A 24910-nucleotide genomic window follows, 5' to 3' on the forward strand; every position below is an offset into this window, starting at 1 on the left:
GGTTTCACCAGACTACCAGTAAAATCCATCGAGCACAAAAAAGGTTCAGAACAGGTTAAGGTTCAGGTTAAGTTCCCATTAGAATGTAAGCTCCTTGGGGGCAGGGACTGCCCACATTCTGTATTTGTATCTTTAGTGCTTAGCACAATTCTTGGCACATAGCAGGCATTGTGTAAATACTTTTTCATTCATTCATGCTCCCTACAAGGTCTCAGTTACTTCCTTCCTACTAGTGGGTAACAGTCACCAGAAGCTAACCCCTGCTTGAGTGTCCAAAGCCCCTAAATGAAGTTCTTTGCCAAACCTCTGTTCCCTTCATCCCTGCTATAGGGGATTGCTCAGTGATGCTCTGAACATTCTTTTTCCACTGGCAGGACATAGCTCCTGCTCTTCCTTCAGTTATCTTCCTCTTTTCTCTCACAAACCTCAAAGCAAGAAGATATGATGGAAACTTGCCATCCACATCTTTCAAGTCATCAGTCTTTTTTACCCCTTTCCTTCTCCTTATCTGAGAGGAATTTCTCTACTTTCACCCTACCACCAAAAATATTACTTTATTAATGAAGGAATATTTTATCCTTGAAATATTAATTCATTTCTTCCTCCTGATTCTTATCCTCCTTATATTATTTTGTTTTAGATTCTTCTCCCCATAGAGGGTCTTTTTTTTTTTAATCTGTCTCTCAGACAGTGTAAGAGGATCTTTTAAAATGAAAAAAAAAAATCCTCCCACATTCACAGTCACGTATAGGCGTAAGGAAACATTCATTTCATTTTTCAGCTGCTATCTGAACCTGTTTATCTTTCTTCTGTTTGATGAATTTGCATGTTGAATACCCTACTCATCTCCGGTTTCCTTCAAAGTGGTGCGGTGGAAAAAGTGATGGATCTTGAGTCAGGGAAACCAGGTTCAACTCAGGCTCTTTTACTTACTACCTGGGTGACCTTGGACTCTCTGGATCTTTGTCTGATGCTAACTTCCCATCATGCCTTAATTCTTCTAAGTGGATTCCTCATCTTCAACGTGCTCTCCATTCACTCCTCAGTGCCTTTCCAGACTATCGCCTCTGGTTATACTTTCCTACCTTCCTAATCTCAATCCCTTAACGAACTAGTTAAACTCTAAACCAGTTCTCCCCTTGTCTGATTGTGCCTTGCCAAATCCCACGCCTGGATTATTCTTACCACGCACCTCCTCCACTCCTTCTCACATGTAGCTGATCAAAGCTGGATATAAGTCATGCAAAGTTCTTACTGGGTATACTACAAACTTGTGTTATTTAATCTCAACAGAGTTCCCACTGCAGCAATTGTCTTTCTCTGGTTATGCCAATTCCTCTCTTCTCTCCTCAAATCTTCCACAGCACACCTTCCACCATTGCTCCTCAGTAGAGGAGCTCACCTCATACCATGCTGAAAAAATTGAGGCCATCTGATGAAAGCTCCCTCTTTCCCCCCTTGTAATCTCACAACCCTTTCGTATCATCCTCCACTAACTCTTCCCTTACTCTGTTTTGTGATGAAGAGGTGAGTAACCCTTTTCCTGACCAAAGCCAGTCCCTCCACATGTATTCTTAATCCCATCCCCTCCTGTTTTATCCAGCAGATTGCCCCTCTACCTTCAATCTCTCCCCATCTACCGCTACCTTTCCTGCTGACTACAAATACCCCCAAGTCTCTCCCATCCTTTAAAAAAAAAGACCTTTATTAGATCCTCTTATCCCCACTAGCTCTCAAGCTATATCTTTCTTCCCTTTCTCAAACAAATAGATTGAAAAACTCTTTCCTCTCATTGCCTCCACCTCCTCTCTTTTCAATCTCTTCTAAACCCTTGGCCATATGGCTTCCAACTTCATCATTCAACAACTAAAACTGCTCTCTAAACAAGCAGGCGGGACAGCTAGGTGGTGCAGTGGATAGAGCACCGGCTCTAAAGTCAGGAAGACCTGAGTTCAAATTTGGCCTTAGACCAAACACTTGACACTAGCTTAGTGACCCAGGGCAAGTCACTTAACCCCAACTGCCTAAAAAAAAAAAAAGTGAAATAAGCAGGCTTCCACAAGCATTGCGGACAATGGGCCAAGCTTAACCACTTCACAGCTGAAAGATATAGAAAATATAAGACCCCGCTAGTATTTATTGCTTGTTAATTAAGAAAAAGACATTTAATTTGGTAGAACAAAACGCTACCTCACAGACTATTTTATGTGATGTCTCCTACCTGTACTTTGAGATATTTCAAGATTCCTTGGAACATGTATCAACACTGTTCGATGACCCTCAGGAAAATGCATGTTCACCAAAGGCGTTCATCATGATGACAGAGAAGATCTAGTACATTGTCCAGGTTGAAAAGGGATTCCCAATGGATGGTGAGGTTCTCTACCTGCTTCTGTTTGATTGCATCAATCCCTAGAACTTTGAATTCCAAGAATCAATCTAGAACTCCTAGAAGAGATCTGTGGTATATCAAAGGTTATCTGTGATATCTTTTGATCGATTACTTAAAGGACTTTCTATCCACACAGGAAAGATCAGTTGGATAAAGATTATCTACCACCCAGATTTCAACATGTATCAGGATGGACACCAAAAGAGCTTGTTTAATAGTCTATGTACGTGGGATAAATTATACAGACGGACAATGAGCTGGGTCCAGGATTGAATAAGAGAAAAGGGCTTTCAGGAAGCTGTAACATGGCTTTTATTGACCCAAAGCACCCCATGAAAGCAAAGGTTCTTCTTTTTCAGCATTAACATTTTTACTGGTGTTGCTGTATGGCAGAGAAGCAGTATAGCCTAGGAGATAATAATAATAGCTGGCATTTATATAGTGCTGTAAGGTTTGCAAAGCAATTTCCATGTGTTATCTCATTTCATCCTCACAACAATCCTGTGAGGTAGGTGCAATTATTATCCCCATTTTACCAGTGAGGAAACAGAGACACATAGTAGGTACTTAATAAATGCTGGTTGACCCAGTGAGGCAGATAGAGGTTAAGTGACTTGCCTGGGGTCACAAAGCTAGTAAGTGTATGAGGCAGCATTTGAACTCAAGTCTTCCTGAGTCCAACTCTAACACTGTCGTTGGCCTCGAAGCAAGGAGGATGGGAATTCAAGTCTCATCTCTGACATATACAAACTTTGTGACCCTAGGCAAGTCACTGTTCCTTTCAATACTGGAAGCAGGTCTCTAAGACTAAACAATGCTGGGAAAGAGCCAGGCTGCATTGGTAGAAGGAGCTGCCTCACTGGGGAGTTCCCTCAACCAGTAAAGTCACAGATCTAGTCCCTCTCCTTATCCTTTTGTTAGATGGTAGGGAGCACCCTTATCTCCAACGTGCTAAATACAGTTATCAAATCGAGGGCAATGGAGAGGGCCATAGTGATGGTGGATGTGTTGTTGCAACAGCCAGTGGGGGACCCGATAGGAGTAAAGGAATTGTATTAATAAGAAAAGGAGATAGTCATGAGCAGGGAGACGACAGGTGGACAGGCTAAGTCCTCCACAAGGACCCTGGTGATGGGGATGGGAGAGAGGGAGGGAGGTCCCTTGCACATTGGGTAAACTTCATATGATGCCCTTTTGGGTGAAGGTGGACAAAAAAGATCACAGTATTTGCAAGCATGGATGGGTTGGGATCTACATCTTAGATGAAACTCCCAAATCAAGGAGATCATAAATCCATTTGAGTATTGAGTAATTAATTAATCTTGTCATCCTTCTCCCTGCTCCTATTAGAATTTAAGATCTTTGAGGGCAGGAACCATTTTGCTTTTGTCCTGTATACCCAGAACCTAGCATAGTGACTGGCACATAGTAGATGGTTATTAAATGTTTGTTGGTTGATTGACTATTCTTGAAAGGCTTAAAGAAAAATTATTAAAGCTATTTTTAAACATAAGACTTTTGGGACCCCAGGTATAACTAAAACATAGGCACTGCTTTTACGAACCCTCAGTTGGTCTCAATCACTGATTAGTTTGTACCATTTGGTCCCACCCCAGTTTGTACCGTTTGGTCCCAGCCCTTCCTAGTTTTGGATAGAACCAGCACACTCTGAATCTTTCTTCATTTGTTTGGGATTTTTCAGTGATCCTAGCTAGCTAGCCCAATTATATCTATATTGAAAACTCTGCAGCCTTTTCTTGTGCTTTAGGCTTCCATCTTCATTCTAGCAAAATATCCCTGACAACTTCTTGCTTACATCTTCTCAGGGCAAAGGCCTTGCTTTTTCTTCTAGATCTCTTATTCTCCCCCTTCCTCTCAAGGTTCGGGATAAAACAATAACAACAACAAAACACTGCAGAGTTGCGTAATATACTTGCCTTCAAGAAAACCCCCAAGATGGTCCTTTTCCAATCAGAAGGAAATTTCACAGAGGCCTTATTAATTTTCTGGAAGCCTCCCCTGGGCTATCAGCCACTTAGAAATTTACACACAATTAGTCCCTTGGTCGGGCATCTACAGACTCTTGGCAAACATGGCATCGACCTGTTCTAGCTAGCCTGCCTTACTGGAGAGGGAGCAAGCCATTTGTAGCAGAATTTAACTTTTCATGCGTATTTAAATGTCACATAAGGGTTGTCACGGATTGTTGTATGGCCGTGAGACCCGGAGCACAATAGTCTCAGGAGAACTGGCAATGAGTATTGGAGGGCAGTGGGGAGGCTCACAGTGGCTACAAGCAGGCTTACAAGAGAGGGATGTCAGAGGAGAAATGGACCCAAAGATGCCATTGAAGAAACAAGTGAGGGAAAAACAAGATGAGCCAGTCCTGGCATCTAGGATAAGAGATGGCCGACTGACAGTCTGAGCGTACCAGTGGTATCCTCGGTCTATCAGGAGGAAGCCAGGAAAGTGAAGTTCTGTGTGGCCTTGTGAGAGAATGTGAATAAGAGGTGCCCGGCATGAGCAGACACGGATGGATTTCAGTTTGTGTTCTTAGAAGGAATGTCCAAGGCAGTGAGATCACACATTCGCATAAGTGTAAAACAACAGGGTTTGCAAACATAAGTAAAGCTGTTTCTTTAAACACACACGCACACGGCTACTTGTCATTTTTAAAATTTTACCAAATTATTCAATCAACAAACATTTAAGGACCTACTATGTGCCAGGGTGCTGGGTTGGGGGCCAGTCTGTAGGCTTCTATTGGAAGCCTTTCCTAACCCTTCTTAATTCTAGCATCTTTTCTCTCAATTATTTTTTATTTATCCTGTATATAGCTTATTTGTAAATATTTGTTTGCTTGTTGTCTCCTGTAGTAGTTTGTGAGCCGAGCTCCTTGAGGGCAAGGACTATCTTTTGCCTCTCTTTATAGCCCTAGCACTTGGCACAGTGCCTGGCACATAGCAGGCTTTTAATAAATGCTTACTGATTGACCAATTTCTCCTGTTGTGCCAGCACCTCTCACCACCTCACAAAAAGCCAAAAATGAACCAGTCCTTGCCCATCTGAAGCTTACCTTCTATGGGAGAGGGACAATATGTGCACATATGTATATATAGAATCAATATAAGATAATAGGGTCAGAGGAGGAGGCAGTAGCAGGGAAGGGAAGATCAGGAAAGGCTTCCTGTGGGAAGTGTTATTTGAAATGAACTTTGAAGGAAACTAAAGATTCTAAGAAGCAGGGGTGAGGAAGGAATATATTCCGGACCTGGGGAACCTACATTTTAGTGATATTGATGGGGTGCTTGGGTGCTTGTACTGGGACCCCAAATCCAAGACCATATTTCTCCCAAGCCTCAGAAACACTGTCCCTGGCAGTTTCTCCCCAGCCCAAGGACACTATGTCTAGCAATTATTCATGAGTGGGCCTCAGCAACACACTTATCTCTCTCCCTGGTGCAGTTACAAATTGTACCTGAAGGAATTATTAGTTTAAACTGTCTTTGTACTGGGTCATAAAGATATTCATACCCACTGGACTATCTATACCAACTCTCTACCTCATTATCTGCATCCTGGACTCCTCATTATGTATATTTTAGACTTAAGACATATGATTACTCCCTACATCTATTGTGAAACAAAACACTGATTGGTGGCAGACTGGACAACCCTCAGTTGGCCCTGACGGTTAGTTAATTTAGTGATGTAGCAGACTTGAAAATCACACCTGCCTGTAAAACCCCCCCCCCCCCCCACCCTGCGCTTTTCCTGGTAAACCCTGGGTAAAACACCTTTGCAGGAGATGCCAAAAGCACATGTTCCTTTAAGAACGAACTACTCCTAAACCACTCCCTAATCCCACCCCGCATCACCCTGTTAGCATATTTGGCACGTGTTTTACTACAGATTATCCTATATAAACTTTAACTGAACCCCTTTAAGGTTGCAGGTTCCTTAAGAACCTTTGCCCGCTGAAAAGTGTAACAATAAATCTTTGCCAACTTGACTTAAAGCATGCTTGAGCCCGTGAATGCATTCCAGATGACCTCATCCTGTACCCTGGTCTTTGAGGGGTCTCTGAACCTCTCAGACTGCAACATTTCCACTGGCATTTGATGAAGTATGGATTAAAAGGGAGGTACTGGAGGCTGAAAGACCAATTTATTTAAATACTTTAGGTGAGAGGTGAAGCAGACCTGAACTAGGATAACTGTGGTATATGGGGAAACAAGGGAAAGACATGAGGGAAAGAATAGGAGAAGAGAAAAGGTCTTAAATGGCAAGAGGATCTGACAATATAGGAGTCATAGAGGAATAGAGAAGTGAAGAAGGTAAGAAAGAGGGATAGGTGAAAGGTGATTATATTGAGGTCTAGGGTCTCAGGGGTGCTGGACCCCCACAATCATGACACGTGGGTCCTGCCCAAACGAATTCGACCCAAACCTTCTTCCAGTCAAAGACAAGGTTTATTAAAGATCCACCATATTGGCCAGACTCTTAAGGAATCTGAACATTTGTGAGCTATTGGCTAGATTGTAAGAATCTGAGCCCTTTGCTAGGTTCTTAAGGAATCTGGAGACAAAATGGACCTTATATACAAAAGGACTGTGGGAGGGATCTAGGAGTGGCCAAGTAGTTTGGGGTGACTGAGGGAGGGGTCTAAGGAGGATCTAGACGGAAGTGGCCAGTAAACTGGGGTGAACAGAAAGCCAGGGACCTGGACCTAGCCAAGGGAGAACAGAGTCTACATAGGATTAAGAGTGGGAAGTGGCCAGAGGCGACCAGGAGGTCACAGACTATGGGGAGATGGACTAAATTAAGAGTAACAAAGAGCTGGGAGATTGGGTGTAGACGATAAGTAAAGGCCAGTTGATAGGATTATAGATTCAAGCAAGCAATGTAGACTTCCACCATCAACTAGGAGAGTTCAAAGAAAGTCCCCTAGACCAATGGGACCCAAATTCTTTTTGGGGTGAAGGGCAAAGGTCTCAGCTTGAGCCTGTACCCCATCAATTGGAGGACAAAAGGGAACAGAAAAGCTTATCTTGGTTCAAAACCTATGCTAGGTGCTGCATTGAGCTAAATCCCAAAAAACTTTCTTCATAGCTAGCAGATGCCTGCTTCCTTCTTCCTGCTTCTGTTTTTAGGAAGTGAGTTGGTTCTTGATCTTCTGAGACCAGCCAGAAGCTGGTGAGGATTCTGGGGGCCAGAGACACAGACTGAGATTTGGCTTCCTGTCTTCAGCATTATGCCACAAGCTACTGACAAAAGTTGGCTCTGGTTTTTTTTGTTTGTTTTTGTTTTTGTTTGTTTGTTTAATTTTTTCTAGCCTCAATCTGTAGTCCAAGAGGCAGTATAACATGGTGAATAAGAGCTTCTGGTCTTTGTCTGGAAGACCTGGGTTCAAGCCTCACCTTTGACACATCCATTGTGTCACCATGGGCAAGTTATTTAATTTCTCTGTGTCTCAGGCTACAAAGACTATACATTACAGATGAGCTGGGCATTTGTGTCAATAGATTTCACACTGGATGTTCCCTTAACCAGTGAAATCATGGTTCCAATCTAACAATAATCTAACAGTGCCTGAAATTATTGTCTCTCATCCCTCAGTTTTATGGTTTATGAATATAGATGGAAAAGTAAGGGAATTTTAGATGATATCACATTAAAATCTATTTTATGGATAATAGATCATCTACAACTCTAAGTATATTTTGTTTTTAATAAGCATCTCCCAATCAGATTGGCAAAGTTGACAAAAAATGAAAATGACAAATGTTGAAGAGGTTTAGGTGAAAAGGGCATATTGATCCACTATTGGTAGAACCGTGAAATTGGTCCAGATTGTAAGGTCCTTGAGGGCAGACACTGGCTTTTACCTCGTTTGATATCCCCAGCACTTAGCATAGTACCAGGCACATAATGCATGCCTAATAAATGTTTGACTGGGGCAGCGAGGTGGCGCAGTGGATAGAGCCCTGAAGTCAGGAGGACCTGAGTTCAAATATGACCTCAGACCAAACACTTGACACTTACTAACTGGGTGACCTTGGGCAAGTCACTTAACCCCAATTGCCTAAAGGAAAAAAAAAGAAAAAAGAAAAAAATAAATGTTTGACTATGATTAATTGATTAAAAGCAATTTGGAACTATGACAAAAAGGTACTAAATTATGCCCAACCTTTGATGGAGTAATAACATTACTAGATCTATATCCCAAAGAAATAAAAGAAAGAGGAAAAGGTCAAGGTCTTATATGTACAAAAACATTTGTTAGCTCTTTTTGGTGGTGGCAAAGACCTGGAAACTAAGGGGGTACCCATCAATTGGGGAATATCTAAACAAATTATGGTACATAGATGTAATGAATTACTATTGTGTTATAAGAAATGATGAAAGAGAAAGTTTCAGAGAAATCTAAGAATACTTGTATGAATTGATGCAGAACGAATTGAGCAGAATCAGGAGAACAATATACAATAATAGCGGTGTAAAGGGAGACAACTTTGAAAGATTTAAGAACTTAAGATCAACACAGTGATCAACCATGATTCCACAGGACAGATGATAAATGCTACCCACTTCCTGACAGAGAAATGACAGACTAAATATGCAGAATAAGACACCCATTGTTGACATGGCCATGAGAATTTGTTTAGACTATGTATATTTGTTACAAGCATTTTTTTCTTTTTCTTTTTTCCAGTGCAGAGGGAAAGGTGGGAGAGAAAGGAAAAAAAAAATGCCTGATTAATTGAAAAATACAAATAAAAACATCTCTCTCTTTTTTGCTCCTTCAGGGACTCACTCTCTGCGATATTTTCGCCTGGGGGTCTCCGATTCCAGCCAAGGGATCCCTGAATTTGTTTCAGTTGGCTATGTGGATTCTCATCCTATCACTTCATATGACAGTGATAGAAGACAGAAGATGCCCCAGGCCCATTGGATGGAAGAGAACTTGGGATCTGATCACTGGGAGAAATATACTCAGCTTTTGAGGGGCTGGCAGCAGACATTTAAAGTAGAACTGAGGGCCCTGCAGAATCATTACAATCATACTGGAGGTGAGTAGAGCAAAAATGATGCCTAAGCCCTGGGAGAGCATTCTCCAACAGTGGCCACACAGGGATGTGTAGTTACAGATTAGGTATACAAGGTGGGGAAAAGGAAAACTTCCACCTAACGTCAAGATTTCAAAAATAGGAGACTGAGTGAATGAAGGGACCATGGAGAGAAAAAGTAAAGTCAGAAGGAGAAGCATGTTTGGGGAGAAACATAAGCTCATTTGAGGTGCTAACAGGTAAGCCAGGTGAAGCAGCCTCATGGGCAGACAGGTATGGGTCTGAGGTTTAGGAAAGAAATAAGAACTGAAGATAGAGGACTGAGAATCATCTGTGCGCAGGTGATAGTGGAAGGGAGATCACCAAGGGGAAAGACCATTAATGCGCAGGACAAAACCTTGGATGGCATTTTTGTTGTTGTTTGTTTGTTTTCGGAGGCAATCAGGGTTAAGTGACTTGCCCTGGGTCACACAGCTAGTAAGTATCTGAGGCTAGATTTGAACTCAGGTCCTCCTGACTCTGGGGCTAGTGCTCTAATCACTGTGCCACCTAGCTACCCCTGTGTGTCTTGATCAGTATTTCATTGGTGCATGGGATGCCTGGTGTAAAAACTCCTACCATTGCAACTTTTCTGTACCTAATCATTCTAGAGCTCCTTGGGGTACACAGCTACCAAAAGCATCCAAGGTAGGACTTAAACCCAAGTCTTCCTGCCTTCATGTCTGGACTTTTATCTGTATGCCAGTCTGCCTCTCACAAGGTCATGGGGGTTTCAGATGATAATTTCTATGCAAATTTTAAAATAATATATATAGATGTTAGTTGCTTTCATCCTAGTTAATGATATATAACTTTTTGTTGTTTGGTTTAACAAGGGTTACTCATCCAAAAAATACCTTAACCCAAAGGAATAAATTAATATTTTCATTGGTGGGAGTTGTATGTCCCATAAGTCCTCCAATAGGTCAGGGAAGCCCTTGAGCCATGCCCCTCAGACTACAGCCATGCACTACCTTTCTCATGTTCCACCAGTCTTGACTACGCTTGTGGATTTCAGGATTTCACATCTACCAGAGGATGATTGGCTGTGAGTTATTAGAGGATGGTAGTGCCACAGGATTTCTCCAGTATGCATATGATGGAAAGGATTTCATCGTTTTCAATAAGGACTCTCTGTCCTGGATTGCTGTGGATAATGTGGCTAGACTCACTAAGCAGGTCTGGGAGACCAACCAGAATGAGTTACGTTATCAGAAGAATTGGCTGGAAACAGAATGCATTGCCTGGTTAAAGAAATTCCTGGATTTTGGAAAAGATACCCTGCAACGGACAGGTAAAGAACGAAGATTAGACTGGTTTTCCTTTACCTTCCCTTGGATTTAAAATTTGCATATTTATAGAGCTTTGAAAGAAATAATGGCCCTATGAGGTAGATAGTATAAGTGATAATAATTTCTTCTTTACAGATGAGGAAACTTGGGGCCAGAGGGGTGACTCGCCCAGCATAACCAGCCAGTGGCAGGTCTGGAACTCAAACCCAGGGCCCCTCTGTAACTTCCTCTAGCTTACTTCACACTCACTCCTAACGCCCCTCACTTCCTTCAGACTTTCACTATTATTTGTCACTTCCTATAAATACTTACTTCTGTTCTGAATCAGAGTCCTCTCATCCTGACTGAGTCATCCTTCAGGTAGGTTGTTTCCTTCTCTTTAGAGAAACAATGAACCAAATTCTTCCATTATCTCCAAGTCGTGGAAGGAGACCCTTTGGAAGGCAGTTAATTTTTTCTGATCATTGAAGTATCATTTAGTCACCAAGGAAATCTTACTTAAGTTTCCCAACGATGTGTAGATTCTACTTTTGACGATGAGGAAACTATGGGCTTGTGATTTTATTTGTATGGGGAACTCCCCTGTGGAAACTTCCTTCAGGGACACAGATCAGTAACTCCTTGTAACTTAGAATTATAATAGGGAAGCTAGGTGGTGCAGTGGGTAGAGCACTGGGCTTGGAGTCAGGAAGACTCATTTTCATGATTTCAAATCTGGTCTCAGACACTTACTAGCTGTGTGACTCAATTCCAGGAGAGTTCTTCTCTTAGTCATTGACAGCAAGATTCTTGACAGAGTCCTCCTTAATAGGCTGATGCTTCTTCTGGAAGAAGGTCATCTACCTGAGAGCCAGTATGGTCTCAGAAAGGGCCAAGGAATGGTCAATATGGTGTTTGCTGTTCAACAACCCCAGGGGAAATGCCAGGAGCAGAACAGAGGTCTGTACCCAATGTTTGTCAGTCTAATGAAGGCCTTTGATATTGTCAGTTGTGAGGGCTCGTGGAAGATCATGGCAAAATTCAGTTGCCCAAAGAAGTTCATCGGTATTGTACGTCAGTTTCATAACAGCATGCTTGCCCAGGTTCTAGATAGTGGACAATGCTCACAAGCTTTCCCAGTCACCAGTGGAGTGAAGCAGGGCTGTGCGCTTGCTCCCATGCTTTTTAACATGATGTTTTCTACGATGTTCAATGAGGATGTAAGCATTTCAACCTTCAACAAGGATGAAAACAGCATCAAGGTCAGCTATAGCACTGATGGCAAATTATTCAACTCTAAAGGCTACAAGCCAAGATTAAAGCAGAGGGAGAGTTGGTACATGACTTTTTGTTCACAGATGATTGTGCATCCAGTGTAGCCTCCGAGGCTGAGATGCAAGAGTATGGATAAATTCTATGTTTCTTATGCTAATTTTTGCCTGACAATTAACACTAAGAAAACAGAGACCCTCCACCAACCATCACAACACTATCCATATGTGGAACCATCAGTTACAACAAATGGAGGAATTCTGAATGCTGTGGATGATTTCATTTACTCTGGCATTATTCTTTCCAGAGATATGTACATAGATGATGAGGTTGATGCACACATTGCCAGAGCTAGCTCAACATTTGAGAGACTCCAAAAGAATGTGTGGGAGAAAAAAAATGTGTGGGAGAGAAGAGGTATTAGGCTACCTACCAAACTGAAGGTCTACAGAACCACTGTGCTAATTTCATTGTTGTATGCCTGTGAAACCTAGACTGTATACCAGTGCCATGACTGGAAACTGAATCACTCCTATTTGAACTGTCTTAGAAGATTCTAAAGATCACCTGACAAGATAGGGTACTGGACACTGAGGTCCTTTCTCAAGCCGAACTGCCGAGAGTTCAACTCTACTGCAAAGAGTACAACTCTGATGGGCTGGCCAGGTTGTTTGAATGCCAAATGTACATTTGCCTAAAACATTATTTTATGGAGAACTCACACAAGGCAAGCACTCACATAGAGATCAGAAGAAGTGATACAAGGACATTCAAGGTCTCTCTGAAGAACTTTGGAATCAATTATGAGATATGGGAGACACTGGCACAGGACCATCCAGCATGGCATGTCTGCAGCAAAGAAGGCACTGTGCTCTACGTGTAAAGCAGAATTGCAGTAGCTCAAAAGAAATCTGAGATATGCAAACTTAGAGATATCTCCACTCTAAATGTTTAGATGGACTATTTGTACCCAACCTGTGGTAGAGCCTTCCAAGCTCATGTTGGTCTGATCAGTCACAAGTGGACATACTGTACTTTGACCCCGACATAGTGATGTCATTTTGGTCCTCTTCAAAAACAAAGCACAACAACCATCCAACCAATCAAACTGTGTGACCCTGGGTAAGTCACTTAACCCTGTTTGCCTCAGTTCCTCATCTTTAAAATGGATTGGAGAAGGCAATGCCAAATCACTTTTGTATCTTGCCAAACCGTGCCTTACGGCAATCATCACAATCCACTAGTTTCTCCCTTTAAACCTTCCCTTTGCATCTCTCTCCCACTTGCAGGAGATTAGTGTGTTTTTCCTCCAGCCCTTTACTTGAACCTGCTTTAAGAAAAGCATCTACCAGTGGCCATTTGCTAGACCTGAGAATCAGTAGCAATGGCTCTTCAGAGTGCAGATCATGGTTTCTGTCAGCTGGAGTTCAGTGACAAGTGTAATGACCATTCCCTTTCTTAAAGGGATTCTCATTTTAAGCCTTATCTCTAATTGTGAATGAAAAGCCTTGTCCCTTGTTAAGGACATTTGAGGCATCAGGAGACAGATACAGAAGAACTTCTTGTGGACAGGGCGCTCTTCCTTGCTGACCCAAATCTTACTATGTAGGCAGCCAACCATTCAATCTCCCAGGGACCAGGTCTCTGCCGTTTAGTCTTGGCAATCAGCCATCAGCATTCCTGCCAAACTGATAACATGAAGCTCTGCATATTTGACATCTGAATGTTCCCTGGTATCAAGGAAAGTATTTAGAGATGGTACATATGAAAGACATGTGCTATCCATATAGGATGTGTATGGCCAGATGGAATGTCTAAAGGTATAGGGGGGAGGAGGCATTGGTAGATAACTCTAGAATCTTGCCTACCCTGACTTAAAGGGAAAAGCAGAGGGGTTACCAGGCTAGCTGTTCTGTTCTCTGAGAGATGGGGTACTAGACTGGAATTATATCTACTACGTCCCTTAAATCCTGCTTTTCTGGGAGCATGATGGGTTCAGAATAAAAAGTCACTTGCTTCTCCTGCTTGCCTCCCTTAAAGGGGGAGGGGACTCAAACCCACTGCTTTGTCCCTTTCTGCCAAACTCTGATTGTATGAAAGACTATGACAAATAAAGAGACAGATAGCAAATGGAAATTGGAGACTACTTGAAAATACACAGAATGCATGCCTTCTCTTGCTACGGGAGCTCAGTTAAGAGAGAGGCCCCAATCTTACCCAAAGAGAAATTCATAGGGGTCTGTAGGGGGGGCGAGCTGAAAATCAGAAACACGTCAATGAGCTGGCTTCCCCTACGTATCTGCAGTCGAAGGTTTGATGCGATTTTACCTTGGTTTGGAGTCCTTGCTGGTGATGGGTTCCCTGATATAATTGTCTAAAAGCGTGGAGAATGGTTTGGGGATATTAGAACATTGTAGAATCAGCAAAGGGAAGAAAGCCTTCTCCTTTTTCAGATTGTTTCTTTTTTCTTCTCAGAAACCCCATTACTCAGTGGAAGCCACAAAAAGTCATCTACTGGGATTACAACTCTCATCTGCAGAGCCTATAGTTTCTATCCCCCAGAGATTACCATGACCTGGATAAAAAATGGGGAACCGATAACCCAAGAAATTGAATATGGAGACATTCTTCCCAGTGGGGATGGAACCTATCAGACCTGGGTATCAATAGACATTGATCCTCAAAGTAAAGATCATTATTCCTGCCAGGTGGAGCATAATGACATGCTCAAGGTCCTCCATGTGCCAGTTGGTAAGGATATAGTGAATGGTTTTTAGGGAGAAGTTACTGGGTTGCTAGAGGGAAAATGGAATATTGTTTTTAGGCCAATGCTCCGTAGAATGTCTTGTAGTTTTATTGGCCTACAAGGGAAGCTGATGATGACAGAGTAACATTAAAGAAATAGTCTTGATTTTTTTGATAGGTCATAAGTCTGTAAGGAAAGGAAAGGGATTGGGGATTTTCTTCTTTTGTTTTTTGTTTGTTTCATTTCAGAGTCAAAGACCAGCTCTCCATTTGTGGAAATTGTTTTTGGGTTGACTATTATTGCCTTATTTCTGATTGGTTTGGGAATTTTTGTTTACAGAAGAAAACAATCAGGTAAGTGGAGTGAGTTGTTCTAATTATGACTAACTCTTCATGACCCCATTTGGGGTTTTATTGGCAAAGATACTTGAGTAGTTTGCCATTTCCTTCTCCAGATAATTTTTACAGAGGAGGAAATTGAGGCAAACTAGATTAAGTGACTTGCCTGAGGTCACACAGTTGGTAAGTGTCTGAGGACAGATTTGAACCCACAAAGGCCCAGCAATCTATTCACTGTGCCACCTAGTGAGTAGCTCTGGCTGCATTGACCCTACAATATTTCTCTCTCCCTCCAAAGATCCCCATATTGCAGCCCCACCTTTGGGGCATCACCATTATCCTCTGGACGAATGAACCCAATGGCTTTAAAAAATTTTTTTTAATGAGTGGCTATATCTTTCACTCACAGCTTTACTAAGAATCATATAATTTCAGAGTTGGAAGGGAATTTAGAGACCATTTAGCCCAACTCCCTCATTTTATAGATGAGAAAACAATGGTATGGAGAATTTAAGTGACTTACCCAGGGTTTCACTTCACCCAAGGTTTAGTGGCAAGGCTTGGAGTAGAATCTGGGTCTCTTAGTTCTTAGTCCAATATCTTTCTGCTTGATGGCCTTGTTGTGAGCTTCAGATCATTAAAGTTTCCTGGAGTTTTCTACTAGCACTTATAGGAAATTCCTTCTTTCCCTATGGATGAAGCTTACAGATGCAGTTGCCTAGTAACTCAGTAGTGTATCATTCCCCTCCCTCTATACAGCAAATTGTCACTCCTATGGTCTGGACTAGGAATATCAGAGTAATTTTGTTCCACCTTTTCCCAAGCTCTCATCCCTGGTACTATCACTTATTGCTTGATTAGAATTGGTAAAGCTGTAAATCCCTGCCCCTTCAGCCCAATGATCATTTATTAAGGCCTGCCCCCTCTCCCTTTCTCTTGACTCAATGAGATAATTGTACTTTTTCTTTTTAAATGTAATGGCCATTTAAAATTTTCTGTACTTTTGTCAAGTTTCAGGTTTGTTTGCTTTCAGTTCTAATATTTCTGTAGCTGGTTTGTGTGGTTAGTTAAAGAATACTACTAATAATATCAGGATCATGGGTATGGTTCATAATACGGGTCAATGACTTAGGCTCTCTGTGGCTGCAAACTGTGGACTCATCCCATCCAGCTGTCCTGCAAATGTTGCTATTTAACCTCAAGGGATACTGGGTGAGAGAGCTGGGATGTTACCAGAAAAACATGTCCAAGAGCATACCCTCCATTGATGGTAGGTCAGCTATGTCCTAGATAAAGGCCACACTGATTCTAGTTCATATGCTACAAGATGACTGACAGAACCTTTAAAAAAATTGTCATGGCTTTCTGAAAGTCTTCCATTAATGGCATTCATCTTTACCTGTTGGCCCTTGAGGCAGCTAGGTGGTGCAGTGAGTGCTGAGCCTAGAGTCAGGAAGACCTGGGTTAAAATGTGGACTCAGACACTAGCAGTGTGACCTGGGAAAGTCATTTAACCACTATCTGCCTCAGTTTCCTCAACTGTAAAATGGGGATAATAATAGTATCTATCTCCCTGAATTGTTGTGAGGATCTAATGAGATATTTGTAAAGTGTTTAAAACTTAAAACAGTACATAGTAGGTGCTTAATTAAATTAAGTAATTAATTAAATTCAAATGGAAAAACACAAAAACTCACTGAAGAGAAGAACTCCTTAAAAAGTAACATGGGCCAAATGGAAAAGGAGGTACAAAATCTAATAGAAGAAAATTTCATTAAAAATTAGAATTGGGCAAGTAGAAGCTAATGACTCTATGAGAGAGTGAGAATCAGTCAAACAGAAACAAAAGAATAAAAAAATACAAGAAAACATAAAACATCTCATTGGTAAAACAACTGACCTGGAAAATAGATTCAGGAGAGACAATTTAAAAATTATTGGTCTACCTGAAAACCATGATGAAAAAAAGAGTCTGGACAATATACTTCAGGAAATCATCAAAGAAAACTGCTCTGAGGTCCTAGGACCAGAGGGTAAATTAGTCATGGAAAGAATCCACTGATCACCTCCTGAAAGAGATTCCAAATTGAAAACAGCCAGTAATATAGTAGCTAAATTCTAAAACTACCAGATCAAAGAGAAAATACTGCAGGCAGCCAGAAAGAAACAATTTAAATATCATGGAACCACAGTCAGGATTACATAAGTTCTCGCAGCTTCTACATTAAAAGATGGGAGGGCATGGAATACAATATTCTGTAAGAGGAGCTTGGATTACAACCAATTTTTAAAAAATTTTACCAATTAATTTAATTAATTTAAAATTAAACCAATTTTTTAAATTTAATTTCTGTATTTTTAGTTTTCAACATTCACTTCCATAAGATTTTGAGTTTTAAATTTTCTCCCCCTCCCAGGGGTAAAAGGACCCACATGTACAAAAATATTTATAGCAGCTTTTTTTGTGGTGGCCAAAAATTGGAAATTGAGGGGATGCCCGTCAACTGGGGAATGGCTGAACAAGTTGTGGTATATGAATGTAATGGAATACTAGTGTGCTATAAGAAATGATGAGCAGGCAGACTTCAAAAAAACCTGGAAAGACTTACATGAACTGATGCAGAGTGAAATGAGCAGAACCAGGAGAACACTGTGTGAAGTAACAGCCACATTGTTCGATGACTGACTTTGATAGATTTGGCTCTTCACAGCAATGCAAGAATCTAAGACAACTACAAAAGATTCATGATGGAAATTGCTATCCACACCCAGAAAAAGAAATATGGAATCTGAATGCAGATGGAAGCATACTGTTTGCTCTCCTTTTCCTTTATTGTTTTGTTTTATTGCTTCATTCTCATGGTTCCTCCCATTAGTTCTAATTGTTCTTTACATCAGGACTAATGGGAAAATACGCTTAACGTGAATGTATATGTAGAGCCTATATCGGATTATATGCCATTGGGGGAGGGAGGCAACAGGAAGTGGGAAAGGGAGAAAATTTAAAACTGAAAATCTTATGGAAGTGAATATTGAAAACTAAAAATAAATTAAATTTTTAAAAAATTAATTAAATAGTAGGTGCTTGTTCCCTTTCTTCCTTCATTCCTCTCTCCAAGAGTTTGAGATTGATATGATGGATATAATATTTAAAATGGGAGAATCTTAGACAAAACAGGATAAAAATTAGATTATTGCCTTCTTTGAGGACTGAGCCACCAAATGAATGAAAATGCTGTTTCTGTATAGCAAGGAAAGATACAGAATTGATGCCTGTCTGACTAAAACATTTTCTCTTTTCAGGTCTTAAAGAAGTCAGCTACATTTCTACACCAGTTAACTAATTTAGATGCTACCTTCATATCTCTCTTTCCTTCCAATGGTCATAGCTCCTCTACATGTGGCCTGGGGTACAGTATCAGAAAATATCTGACTAAACCCCCCCAGAGGATATTGGAAAGAAGTGGTGTACTACAATGGATAGAAGACCCAACTTGGAGTCAGGAAGACTTGTGTTCAAATCTCACTTCAGATACTTGTTATGTGATTCTGGGCAAGTCACTTTAACCTCTTGGTGCCTCAGTTACCCTATCTGAAAACTACAAACTGAAGGGATTGGACTAAAGCTGTGCCAAGATATCTTCTTTGAGCTCAAAATCTATGACCTATGATGACAGAAATTTGGGGGGTACTGGAGTTGAAATCCCATAATTATCTGGTTATACCCCAAATGTAGGTCTCTGAAATACTGGCAGTTTAGGGTACTTTGATTCACAACACATGACAGCTGGGATGAATCATATCTGATGAATGGATATCACATCTCCCTTGATCTAATTTATCCATGGATTTTGAACACTGTCATGAGAATCACCTCAGATGCCATAGTGAACTTGGAACTGACTCAGTAAGCAGTGTGGGAATACCCAGGATTTCCATTGTGTGTTACAGACTAAACCTGAACTTTGTATGTGTTCCCTGTGGCTGAGAAGAAGCTCCAGTAGCTGAATTTTCCTGGTAATGTTGGCCTATATGCAGACATCATTGAGACTTTGCCTGGCTTTATCTGTGAGCATTTTTCCCAGACTGATTTAAATAAAAGTTGGGTAACATTCAAAAACTCCATTATTACTTCCAATGGCAACATAGAGGCCTTGATGCAAGCACGGCATTTTGATGCCAAAACTATAACTATCTGTACATATATACCTATATATAACAGAATCTCAAAAGGGTTCACAATGGGGGAAGTTTTCACATCTCTGACTCATGGCCTCCAGCCAGAAAATTCATTACCTGTGACCATCCAGGATACTTTCTCCTCACACATAGAGCTCACAAAATGAGAGAAAGGTTTTATTGAAGGATCAAAGAGAACATAAAACAGAATACTTGGAAATAAAACTACCTATTTCAAGAAGTGGTCATCTCCCAAAGGTCTTTATAGATTCTCCGTCATAGACAGAGCAAGATTTCAGGTCCCCTTACTAGCTAATCCCAGCGGGTGTAACCAAGCTTGATTCTTTCTGTTTCGCAGCTAGTGCCGAGCATTGCCCAAAAGCAAAACCAGAATCTTCTGAAACAAAATTTCTTCTGTCTCCGAGTGCACTCCTCACCAGCCTTTCAGCACGGCCTGTCTGGCAGTTCTCCTTCTATAGTGGTGTTATGATGCAATGTTCCACTAGGACCTTCCACACTGCTGCTATTCATTCCTCTTTGGCACTCACCACTCCTGCCAACCTCTGGCCTCACAACAACTTGGCCAGGGAGCAGGTTTTATTCTCTGAATTAAAATCCCTATCACCAGCTCCAGGTACAATATGGTGACTATATATCTTGATGTACTAGTGCAGTGGATAGAGTACTGGACCTAAAGTCAAGAAGACCTGGGTTCAAATCCAGTCTCAGACACTCACTAGCTATGTGACTCTGGGAAAGCCACTTAACCTCTGTCTGCCTCAATGTCCTCAACTGTAAAATGTGATTAATAATAGCACCTATTTTTTAATGAGTGGCTATATCTTTCACTCACAGCTTTACTAAGAATCATATAATTTCAGAGTTGGAAGGGAATTTAGAGACCATTTAGCCCAACTCCCTCATTTTATAGATGAGAAAACAATGGTATGGAGAATTTAAGTGACTTACCCAGGGTTTCACTTCACTGTTGTCATGAGGATCAAATGAAGTAAAATTTTAAAGCCTTTAGCACAGTGCCTGGCACGTTTGTGGTTGTTCAGTCACGTCTGATCCTTCCTAGGTTTTCTTGGCAAAGATGCTAGAATGGTTTGCCATTTCCTTCTCCAGCCTGGCACATAATAGGTACTTAATAAATGCTTGTTCCCTTTCCCCCTTTAATATCCTACACCTGAAGGAGTACTATCCTCTTCAACTCAACAAGCATTTTTGAGTGCCTACTATGTGTCAGGCACTGTGCGAGGTGCTGGGGATGTAAAGAAAATAAAATAAAACTCCTTAATTATTTCTCTTTAAAGACTGAAGAACTTCTGAGGCTATTACGTGAGATTACACAGACCACCCTGGATTGTCATCAGCCCCTGCTGTTTGCCAGCCGTACCTAAGGACCTAGGTAGTAGGTGAGAGAAAATTGAGTTCCCCAAATCCTACAGCCCCTATTTCCTTAGGAACAGCCTGTGTTTGAGAGTGGGGCAGAGGGCGAGCTCCCAGCATTAGCTCCTTCATCTTATCCTGCTGGCTTCGAGGTCCTTGGCCACTGAGTTCCTATGGCACATTTTTATAGCACCAGCAAGACGGCAAAGTCCAAAAGTACAAATCACTTTATTGCTGGTGTGGCCATGGGTCTTTTTTCTCCTTTGCTTCAAATTGTCCCTTAAGTCTTTAATTCAATTTACCCTAAATTTGGAAGTATAAACATTTGCTGCTGGAGTGGTATTTTCTACTCCAAGTCTGACTTAGTGCAGACACTGTGGGGGAGACGTATGGCCAGCATTGCACAGGTCCCTTCCAACAATCGATCATTTCATTAGTAAGACAGGTATTCTCTCCAGTTGTATAGATTGTAGAATGCCTTTTCTCTCTGTGTGAATCAGGTCCATGTGCTCCTGTTAGTTTTCATGGGAAATCCACCCAAAATTCTGGGGGCCTTCCCCTAGACCCAAGGTTCTTAGCCTTTTTTGGTGTCCTGGACCCCTTTGGCAGTCTAATGAAACCTGTGGACCTCTTCTTAAAATAATGATTTGTTGCCTACATTCATATTTGGAGGAAATGTTAAACTTTAGTTAGAAGTTAGTGAAAATGAAGATGTAATTCTTTTCCTGTCCAAGTTCATGAACCCACTGAAACCTATCCATAGATGCCTTAGGGGTCCATGGATATCAGGCTAGGAACCTCAGTTTTAGAGTTCATGACATAGAGGACAGTGGAGCACATAAGCTCCAGGGGCAGATTACTGCTTTTCTAGTCCTAATTTTCTTTGACAAAGTCATTATGCTGCTTCTCGCTCCATAGCTCTTTGTGGATAATTTGCTACATCTTAATGTAAAGGGGGGGGCAGAGTCATTGAGGGTGTGGATCAATTACTCCATCTCACTTAAAGTGATAAGATGCTATACCCCAATACCTTCACCAATCAAGCCTTTAGACTAAGGGCAAAAGGCCCTTGAAAACTAACCGTAAAGCACTTAACACAGTGCCTGGCACATAGTGAGTGCTATATAAATGTTGGTTGTTTTTATTATTATTATTATTATTATAACTAGATGTTATAGAGAAAAGTATGTTAGGATTGGTTAAAGAAACTTGGTCTCCTCCTGTGGATTATCTATAAACATATGGATCCAATTCCAGAAAAGAGAGATCTAAGCAATGGCAAGCTGGCCAAACATCTGGTTAGTCACTTGGGGGGAGTGAGGAGAGCATGGATTTGACCAAAGGAGTTTCTCAGGGGCCACAGGATTTTGAGTTTCCCATCATCCCCCTGGTGTCCTAGCATCCTCCCTTGGAATTGCATCCCTGGATCCAGATCCAGCCATCTGGACCTGAGCTATGCACATCATATGTGCTCTCTCCAAGCTTGAGCTCACTTTCCTCTGGACTCAGCATATACTGGTGGAAAAGTATGGTACAGACATTGGGGAGGATATTTTGTACCAACTGTTCTTACTACACTACCTTAGTAAAACATCACTTTCTAAAAGCTAATTAAGCCTGGCTGTCTAATTGGTATCAACTGATAATCATGAAAGTAAGGGTGATTGATGTGGGTTCGTGAGCTTTGGTACTAGAAAAGACACCCCCCCAACCCCTCAGGGTTAACTTTAGAAACCTAAGGGGGAGTAGTTATCATCACACACTGGAGATTGACTCCTCTGAGGGTGTGAGAGTTAGGCTAGTAGCCCATGGAGCATGGGCAGATCCTAAACACAGTTTAGTTGTCCCACTTTCCATTTGAGTCTGATCCCAGTGGGCTCATATCCCATGTGCCTATTCATTGACCTTCAAGGGATCTGCAGCATATAGAATCTTTTGGGGACAGTGATATTCAGAGCTTCACAGTCATATTCTTGGTACATATTATGTATTTAACATTATATGTATATTTTGTCTCCCCACAACAGTGTTTAAACGGCTTTTTCTTAGTATTCCCAGGGCCTAGTAGAGTATATTAAACAAAGTAGGTTTTGATACTTGCTGAACTGAATTTGATAGAGCGTTATTGGTAGATTGTTGGTTTTTAAGAAGATGAGTCTTTGGTGCAGGGAGAAGCTTGGAATCATTGTTAAAAAAGTATTTATTATTTTATTTTTTTCCCCAATTACATATAAAAACAGTTTTTAACATTTTAGAAAAAAAATTTGAGTTCCAAATTCTCTCCCTCCCTCTTCTCCCCCCTCATTGGGAAGGCAAGCAATTTGATACAGGTTATACATGTACAATCATACCAAACTTATTTCCATATTAATCATGTTGTGAAAGAAAATATAGACCAAAAAGGAAAACACCCCAAGAAATTTTTTAAAAGTGTGTTTTGATCTGCATTCAGGCTCCAACAATTTTTTCTGTGGGGATGGATAGCATTTTTCATCATAAGTCCTTCAGGATTGTCGTGGATCACTGTATTGCTAAGAATAGCTAAGTCATTCACAGTTGATTATTCTTACAATGCTGCTGTTACTGTGTACAATGTTCTCTTGGTTCTGCTAACTTCACTTTTCATCAGTTCATGTAAGTCTTTCCAGGTTTTTCTGAGAGCATCCTGCTGGTCATTTCTTATGCATTCCACCACAATCTTATACCACAACTTGTTCAGCCATTTCTCAATTGATGGGCATCCTCTAAATTTCTGATTCTTTGCTATAAATATTTTTGTACATACTTTTCCTTTTTGTTTTTTATCCCTCTGGGATATAGACTTAGTACTGTTATTGCTTGATCAAAGGGTACACACAGTTTTATAGCCGTTTGGGCATAGTTCCAAATTGCTCAACAGAGAAGTTTGGGTTCACTGAAAGTGATATACAGTTCCCCATCCTGCTCCCTTCCTCCTATTCAATTCTAGATCCAGTTAATTGTCTGTCTGTGGTGTATAAGATAGACCTACTAATGGACCAGCTCTATGGGCTGGTCTTCCAATTTCATATCTGGACAATAAGAAAATTTTTCCTAAGGGGTTAGTTAGGCTGAATTAGAGTGGTTATGGCCCTTAGGAAGCTTTGAAATGTTCTAGGTCTTAATACAATTAACACATTGTCATCTGTTTATACAGGATCATCAAGAGAACTTCACTATCCATAGGGGAATGTTTATGTGTTTAAATTCTCCACCTCAAATGCTAGGTGGTGCCATAATACATAGAATACTGGGCCTGGAGTCAGGAAGACCCAAGTTCAAATCCAGCCTCAGACTCTTACTAGCTGTGTGACCCTGGGCAAGTCACTTAACCTGTTTACCTCAGTTTTCTCATCTGTAAAATGGGGAGATGACAATAGCACCTACCTTCCAGGGTTGTTGTGAGGATGAAACGAGATAACACATGTAACCTTAAAAGCACTATATAAATTGTGTATATATACATACATATATATGTATGTGTATATGTAGATATTAGACATATATGCCACTAGATTATAAGCTCTTTGAGGGTTTTCTCCTGCCAAATCTTTGTATCCTCAGGGCCTAGAAAAATGTTTTCCACATAATTGATAATTATGATTAGAAGACTAAGTGATTCTATAATTCACTTGCTGGAGTTAACTTTTCCTAGTGGGTACTTTTATACTATAAAAAAAGTTCTAGGTTTCTTGGGGGGAGGCAGAGATTGACTAGCATTTATATAGTGCTTTAAGATTTGCAAAGTGCTTTGCAAATGTCTCATTTGATCCTCTTGACAACACTGGGAAGTATAGGATATAATTATCCCCCATTTTACAAGAGAGGAAACTGAGGCAGATAGAGGTTAAGTCAATCAACCAACAAACATTTATTAAATGCCTACTATGTGTCAGGCTCTGTGCTAAGTGCTGTGGATACAAAATGAAGCAAAAACTCCTTTCCTCAAGGAGCTTATATTCTAAATGACCCACGGTCATATATTTAGTAAATACCTGAGGCAAGGTTTGAACTTGAGTCACACTGATTCCAGGTCCATCACTATATCTTCTATGCTACCTAACTCCTTCTAAATTTTCCTAGCTTCCAGACTTCAAGAAGTATTAAGCATTCAAGGAATTACTACTCAGCTTGACTTAATTTTGTTTCTTGATCATGTCAGCCCTATCATCCATACACAAATTCATTCTGCT

The 24910-nt window shown here is 40.9% G+C and overlaps 1 protein-coding gene across 6 annotated transcripts in view; it reads left to right on the forward strand.

The window, feature by feature from the left end:
- The window catches only part of LOC114047651 (major histocompatibility complex class I-related gene protein), a 33835-nt gene extending 14587 nt beyond the window's left edge, over positions 1 to 19248 (forward strand). The window contains exons 2-6 of one of the 6 annotated variants that reach the window (XM_027868543.1): positions 9202 to 9465; positions 10520 to 10795; positions 14520 to 14795; positions 15039 to 15143; positions 18432 to 19248. In XM_027868543.1, coding sequence (XP_027724344.1) covers positions 9202 to 9465; positions 10520 to 10795; positions 14520 to 14795; positions 15039 to 15143; positions 18432 to 18472 — 962 coding nt within the window. In that variant the 3' untranslated portion in view covers positions 18473 to 19248. Of the gene's footprint in view, positions 1 to 9201; positions 9466 to 10519; positions 10796 to 10928; positions 11484 to 11547; positions 11661 to 14519; positions 14796 to 15038; positions 15144 to 18431 lie in introns of those variants that run through there. The other 5 variants (XM_027868544.1, XM_027868545.1, XM_027868547.1 and 2 more) reach the window with 5 other exon arrangements.
- The last annotated feature ends 5662 nt before the right edge of the window (positions 19249 to 24910 follow it).

Source organism: Vombatus ursinus, unplaced genomic scaffold (genome assembly GCF_900497805.2).
Source record: "Vombatus ursinus unplaced genomic scaffold, bare-nosed wombat genome assembly UNPS02014789.1, whole genome shotgun sequence".
NCBI classification, from domain to species: Eukaryota; Metazoa; Chordata; class Mammalia; order Diprotodontia; family Vombatidae; genus Vombatus; species Vombatus ursinus.